We start from the raw sequence: 7461 nt of genomic DNA, 5'->3' as shown, positions 1-7461 counted from the left end.
ACCCCCGGCCAGCCTGGTCACCCCCAACTGCTGACCTGGTTGCCCCACGCAGCCTGCTGTTCAGTCATTTGGTTGTCCCTCACTAACCCCCCTGCTGGCCTTGTCTCCCCACACAGCCTGCTGCTCGTTACTGTGATGGCGTCCCAGACAATTTGCATATTCCTCTATTATTAGTATAGATAATTAGGGATTTTATAATCATTTTTGGCTTGTTAAACTTGAAAGCCCCTTAAATCTGTTATTTAAGTTTCCCAACTTGATTTTGGGGCTTTCAAGAGTATATTTTATTATAAAGTTGGTGTCCCCTATTTAGAGAACAAGAAATACAGTAAAAGATGAATCATCACTGACATAAAATTTTTTTTGAAAACTTGTGTTAAATGAGACTAGGAGGATACAAATGAAATGAATAATAATAATAACTGAAAAACTCTCATAGTGAACAATTTCAAAGAAAGTATCAGAACTCGCATTTAGTGAAAAGAAAGAAGCACAGAGAAAATTTAAGAAATGGAAAACTAGCAAATCAGATTTCTGAATGAGGATAAATAAGCAGTATAACTGTGCACCTTCACTTATCTGTTTATTTTAAGAAGAATATAATCTGTGGCCCTAGCTGGTTTGGCTCAGTGGATGGAGTGTTGGCCTGCGCACTGAAGGGTCCCAGGTTCGATTCTGGTCAAGGACACATGCCCAGGTTGCAGGCTTGATCCCCAGTAGGGGGCGTGCAGGAGGCAGCCAATCAGTTTCTCTCTCATCATTGTTGTTTCTGTCTCTCTCTCCCTTCCTCTCTGAAATGAATAAAAATATATTAAAAATATATATATAATTTGTGGAATCACCATTAGGTTAGCATGGCAGTCCTGTAATGGGAAAAAAAAGTTTGAATTTATTTTTGCACTTTCTGGTGTGGCTCCATGGTTAGACTCTTCACCTGTGGACAGAAGTGGGGAGGGAGGTGCATGCGGGAGGCAACCAAATGATGTGTCTCTCTCACATTGATGTTTCTCTCCCCTTCTCCCCCCTCCCTCCATTCCACTTTCTCTAAATATCATAGAAGAAATATCTTTGGTTGAGGATTAACAAAACAAAACAAAAGTTTGAATTTTTAAAATCAGAGACCTTGGTGTAACATTTTAATTCCAGGTATTTCATATATGCCCTCTAAGGCCTATTAGCTATTGATTTGAAATGGAAAATGGACAGGGTGATTGACAGCTAACTGCTATTGGGAAAATTACTGAACATGTGGATTAGTTTAGCCTCCAGGGGCTGTGCCACGCTTGGATTGGGAAGAAAGAGGTGTTCCCGGGAATGAGCACACCTCTGACCTGTCTCTCTGGGCTGGAACTCAGCTACATGATATGAGCAGGTCTCTTCTCAAGGTCTCTTTTTCTTTTGCAAAGTGTAGCAATACCATTTAGGTAATTCTGAGATATTTTATAAGAGGGAGAGAGGGTGCAGATAGAGGTGGGAATGTGACAGACTTAGAGTTGGGTTTTCTTGCCTTGTTCAGTTGGGTCTAAATTACAGCAGTGACTTAGTGTGGCTCCTCGGACATTTGTATAGGCTGCACTGCATCCTGCCCTCTCTCCTTTCTTACTGATTTTAGACCCACTCGGGGAATCAATCAGTGTTACTGACCTCTTCCTGTATACCCTGTAATAATTACTTCCTTATGTATAAATGACAGTTTGTATTCCTTGGAGAACTTTATTCAATATAGGTCCAGAGCCATTCATATGAAACAAAATCTTTAATAACGTCCACACGTGTCTTTGCAATGGCATTGGTTATGTTTTACGGGGATAAATAAGCAAAATAGGAAGTGTTAGCATACCTTTACAAGCAGACATAACTTATTAGGCAAGAGGTTTAAGTGATGAGAACAGAAACTCAACAGAAGAGAGGGATATGCAAGGGAGAACAATAAGGAAATTATAATTTGAACAAGAGTGGTAATGCCAGTCTTTCTCAAGAAGGATGCAAATAATATTTAAAAGTATATGGAAATGACCAATTATCATGTCTAATAGCCGGAGCCCATTTGAGAGGGAAGGAACTGAATTCTGTTTGTCTTTGTGTCCCTGTATCTTATACCATATGGTCTTGCAAAACTGAATGTCACTTTTGATTTAGAGCTTATAGGGAAAACAAAACAAAACTTGAGGTTAGGATCTGAGGTTAGGCATATGATGTAAAAGTTCTGGGCAATAGGTATTTGGTTGGAGATAGGAAAGCCTGGAATTGAAATGTGTACAGTAGTCTCCCCTTATCCATGGGTCATATGTTCCAAGACCCTCCAAGTAGGTGCCTAAAACCGAGGATAGTACTGAACCCTAATCAACTTCTTCAACTTGTTAGTTTCTTCATCAACAGATGTGGCTCTCCAGTAATTTTTATATTTTCAGTCCAAACCTATTCCTGAATCTGTAACCATCCCTTACTTGCAGTAAATGGCTTGGTGTACTTCTTTTAGGCGATCCCTTGCTTAAGTCTTCATATAGGCACTATGCTTTCTGGTGCGACACATTGCTGTCAATCAGAACACGTGTTCTGTTCATGTCTTCCACCCATGAATTTAATGTCTCTTTCCATCTTAACTTATCATGCACCGTGGCCTTATCTTTTGCAGTTTGAGGTAAGACAGCAAAACTACCACAGATTTCCTTTTCCTTCTTCATAATTTCATGGATAGAAGATTCATTCTTACCATAGATCTTAACAACCTCAGTGTAGGACTTTTTCCTTCTCCTAGTAAATGGAGAACTTTCATCTTTTCACTTAAAGGAAGCACTTAACGCTTCTCTTTGGCATATCTGAGTTGTCAGTATCACTACTCTTGCACTTTGGGCCATTATTAAGTAAAATAAGGGTAACATGAACACAAGCATTGCAGTACCTGGACAGCTGATCTGTTACTGAGGTGGCTACTACGTGACGGTCAAGAAGCTTGTACAGCATAGATATGCTGAGCAAAGGGATGATTCACATCCTGGGCCCTGACAGAGCAGGACGGTGGGAGTTTTCACGAGGCTACTCAGAACAATGCATGGTTTAAAACTTATGAATAGTTTATTTCTGGAATTTTCTGTTTAATATTTTCAGGCCACTGTTGACCATGGGTAACTGAAACTGTGGACAATGAAACCATGGATTGTAGCGGGGGGACTATGCTATCTTTTAAAAACTGCAGTGTGTATAATGGGATGAAGGCAAAGGAAATGGTTTTTATTTTGTTTGTGTGTTTTTTTTATATTTTATTGATTTTTTACAGAGAGGAAGGGAGAGGGATAGAGAGTTAGAAATATTGATGAGAGAGAAACGTCGATCAGCTGCCTCCTGCACACCCCCTACTTGGAATGTGCCTGCAACCATGGTACATGCCCTTGACTGGAATCGAACCTGGGACCCTTCAGTCCACAGGCCGACGCTCTATCCACTGAGCCAAATCAGTCAGGGCTATTTTGTTTGTTTTTAATGAGTCAACAGTAGTCTTTTTATTTTCTTTTTTCAAAAATATATTTTTATTGATTTCAGAGGGGTTAGAGGGAGAGAGGATAGAAATATCAATGATGAGAATCATTGATTGGCTGTCTCCCACACGCCCCACACTAGGGATTGAGCCTGCACCCTGGGCATGTGTCCTGATAGGAAATAGAACTGTGACCTCCTGCTTCATAAGTCAAAGCTCAACCACTGAGCCACACTGGTCAGGCAGTAGTCTTTGTTTTTCTTAGCGTAATCACAAAAATCATTTATAAATTCTCTATTAATATATTGCCTTTGAGAAAGAGTGAAGAGGTTGTTAAAGGATTAACAAGTGATAATTTTAGATTCTAGATATCACTATCAAAAGCTTAATAGGCCTATCACCAGAAACCATGGCAGGGAACTGAAAACTAGAGAGCATTTCCTTCTGTTTCTGAGCAGTACACATGCTTGGTAAAGTGATTAAGATGAGGTCATTTACATAGACAGGATGGCACTATAACTTCTTTGAAAAATAGCAACATATGTAGTTAGTTGGAAACTAGAGGCCCAGTGCATGAAATTCATACATGGATAGGGTCCCTAGGCCTGGCCAACCATCAGGGCTGATCAGGGCCTTCTGGCTGTCGTCCGGGGCCTTCCTTTGTTCCATGCCACCCCCTGGTGATCAGCGCACATCATAGTGAGAGATCAAACTCCAAGTCGAACTTCTGAGGGGAGACTTTGCATATTAGCCTTTTATATATAGAGAAGATAATCAATTATAATACCATTTAAAAATAATTTGTTAGGAGTACACTTCTATAAATAAAAAGGTGCTTTAAAGCAGTCTTGACACACCTAGTGTTACTCAGGCAACCTGAATCCATCAGACATGCCATGAGTTGTCCTAGATCAACAGGTTTTCCATTTATTTGAAAATGAGCATCTTAAGCAGTAGAAAAATTAAAAAAAATTTTTTTAATTGATTTTGTATTTTTTATTTTTTTATTTTTTATTTTTGATTTTGTATTTTTTAGAAAGAGAGAGAAACATTGATCAGCTGCCTCCTGCATACCTCCAGCTAGGGATGGAGCCCACAATGCAGGCATGTGCCCTGATTAGGAATGGAACTGACAGCCATTCAGTACATGTGATGGTGCCCAACCACCTGAGCGGCACCTGAGCCACACTAGGGCAGTAGTAGAAAACTTCTTTATTGAAATTTTCTATGTAATTTCCTTGATTTCTTAAGTAGTCAACACGTTTTTTCTTGATGTGTTCATCAAGGTACTAATCTTGATATGAGTTCAGCATTATAAAGATGGTTTATTTGGAGGTACTGAAAATGTGGATGCAAATGCAGAAGTATGTGTGATATGACAGTTAAATGATCGCTGCTCCTGTATACTTGGCATTAGCTCTTTGGGAAGATGCCCTAAACCAGCCAACTTTAGCTTCTAAAACTATTTTCCCCTTAGTGAGCCTGAGACAGGCATTCTCTCTCTCCTCCTGGAACCATATAAAGAGAATGGTTGCCTACGGACTCTCTTTTAGGCTCTTTTTCCCTGTGTTTGCTCCCTTCAAGTCCCAAACTAATATTCATTTACTTATATTCATTTATCTTTTTAATATCTATTTATCTTTTAATGTCAGTGTATCTTTAAAAAAGCAACCACATTTCAGCTCTTTACAAATCCTAGGCTGGTGAGGTATTTTTCTTCTTTTTTTTTGGCCTTGTTCAGTTAGTTGTAAATTGCTGTGTCTTATACAGCGTATTTATCACTGTGACTCCTACTGTGACTGGTAAATGCACCCCCCCCATGGGTGGTCTGTATTGGTAGGCTATCTGCATGTGACGCACTTAAGGCCCAAAGGGCTGGTGATGAGTTTTTGCACACGCACTTCCTTGTGTTTGCTGCTCTCTTGGGTATTCCTTACTATGCTTTCCTCTTTTTTCTTCTCTCATCATTTATGGAACTGTAATTCTCTTGGACAAAGATACTGGGTGGGGATGGGATGTTTATCAAAGTCAGAGCAACATTTCCTTTTTCCTATTAACGAAGGCTGCTGTTGAAGAAATCTGGTTGCAGAACACCACGGATTGAATTGGAAGAGATGGGACCCTCATTGGACCTGGTGCTGAGGAGGACACATTTGGCCTCAGATGACCTTTATAAGTTATCCATGAAAATGCCAAAAGCCCTCAAGGTACGTGACTGGTGGATTGTATATTCCACTTTTTCCAAAAAGGATTTGTGGCATACATTAAAGGGCATACCTAAAGAGATCAGTATAACAGATAAAATCAGACTCCCAGAATCAAGAAAAGGGGAAGAAGCAAATAAGCCAACCACAAAGGATATGAAAGAGTTGCAGAAACCAGGATCGAGTGTGGCTGAGAACTTTCTGGTAGCCAAGATTGCTGCCAGTTTTCAGCAAAAAGGAAAATTGTTTTGGGTATTGTGAAGACTGGGGAATTAGAGCACAGGATGTGCTTGCATAAAAAGTGTTCTGGCTTTTGAATGGTTTTAAAAGACAAGGAGAGATGACATCTCTGGAATGCCAATAAAGATGATAGTCACAATTCTTTAAGCTAAACACAGGAAATTCTCTCAATGCATGTTAAAGGTTAGTGTAGTCTATTATGTTGCATATCGAAATGTGGGGTCTGACAATTTACTTGGGAATTGTTAGAAATACTGAATCTCAGGTCCCGCCCTAGACTTACTGAATCATAATCTGCATTTGAACAAGATCTGCACTTAAATTTGAGAAGGTTGATAAGGACTATAGACTATAGCATCGAAGGGATGGTCACTAGTGGAAATTAGTAAGGTAGTTGTACATTAGATTTTTTTTTTTTGCCAGTTCATGATACTAGAGACCGTTAAATATATATATTCTATTTCATAGCCAAAGAAAAAGAAAAATATCTCCCATGATACTTTTGGTACAACTTATGGAAGGATTCATATGCAGAAGCAAGACCTAAGCAAACTACAAACCAGAAAAATGAAGGGGCTGAAGAAGCAACCTGTAGAAAGGATAACAGAAGATCAGGAGAGAAAGTCAAAGAGAATTAAAAAAAAATTGATGGAACTTGGCAAAAAACTTGTTTCATTGTAGTCTGTTGACATAAAGAGAATTATCAAGCACCAGCTATTTCTATGTTTCTTTCTTACAAGATTTTGTATATTGTTATAACATAATAATTTACCTAAAATATATATTATGAACAGTAATAATCTTACTTGAGATATTACACCCTGGTGTGCCATATTTTTCTCTGTGGTATATTTCCATCTGTCCACTGCCCTGCAAAGTCCCCTATGTCATTGGGTGGGTGAGTGAGGAGGGGTCTGCAGAACAGCCATGGTATCTCAGAGAATTTCTGAGTTAAGCTTTAGATAAAAGGAGGAAGCCATGAAAAGCAGAAATGGCCCAAAACAACTGTATACACACACAGTAAAGCCTACCACTGGGCTACGCCAGCTGGGGTGAAAGGAAGTTTTGATAGGGGTAGACTGAGAAAGGAGAAAGGGTAGGATTGATGACATGGCACTTTAGGGTACTAGGCAGCTAAAGGTTACACAAAGGCCTTGAGTGCAGCTTGTTTTGAATTTTTATTTTTTATATTTTTATTGAATTTATTGTGGTGGCATTGGTTGGTAAAATTACAGGTTTTAGGCGTACAATTCTATAAGACATCATTTGTATATTGTATGTGTGTTGACCTCTTCAAGCCAAGTCTCCTTCTGTCACCCGTTTATCTCCCCTTTCCCACTCCTACCTCCCGCCCCTCCCCCATAAGCTATGGTAATGTGTCCATGAGGTTTTTTGTTTGTTTTTGCTTAATCCCTTCACCTTTTTCACCTAGCCTGCCAACCCCTTCCCCACTGACAGATGTTAGTTTGTTCTCTGTATCTGAGTCTATTTCTATTTTGTTAGTTTATTTTGTTCATTAGATTCACCTAGCCTGCCCCATAT

At 39.4% G+C, this 7461-nt stretch overlaps 1 protein-coding gene across 1 annotated transcript in view; it reads left to right on the top strand.

Annotated features, from left to right (window-relative positions):
* Window positions 1-6632, top strand: part of RPF2 (ribosome production factor 2 homolog) — a 35848-nt gene extending 29216 nt beyond the window's left edge. Inside the window, exons 9-10 of the mRNA XM_005883748.2 lie at window positions 5538-5682; window positions 6388-6632. Coding sequence (XP_005883810.1) covers window positions 5538-5682; window positions 6388-6600 — 358 coding nt within the window. The 3' untranslated portion in view covers window positions 6601-6632. The remainder of the gene's footprint in view (window positions 1-5537; window positions 5683-6387) is intronic.
* The last annotated feature ends 829 nt before the right edge of the window (window positions 6633-7461 follow it).

The sequence above is a fragment of the Myotis brandtii genome, unplaced genomic scaffold (assembly GCF_000412655.1).
Source record: "Myotis brandtii unplaced genomic scaffold, ASM41265v1 scaffold8, whole genome shotgun sequence".
Lineage (NCBI taxonomy): Eukaryota > Metazoa > Chordata > Mammalia > Chiroptera > Vespertilionidae > Myotis > Myotis brandtii.
Note: the sequence above shows the minus strand (reverse complement) of the source record. Positions and strands in the feature narration are given on the sequence as shown.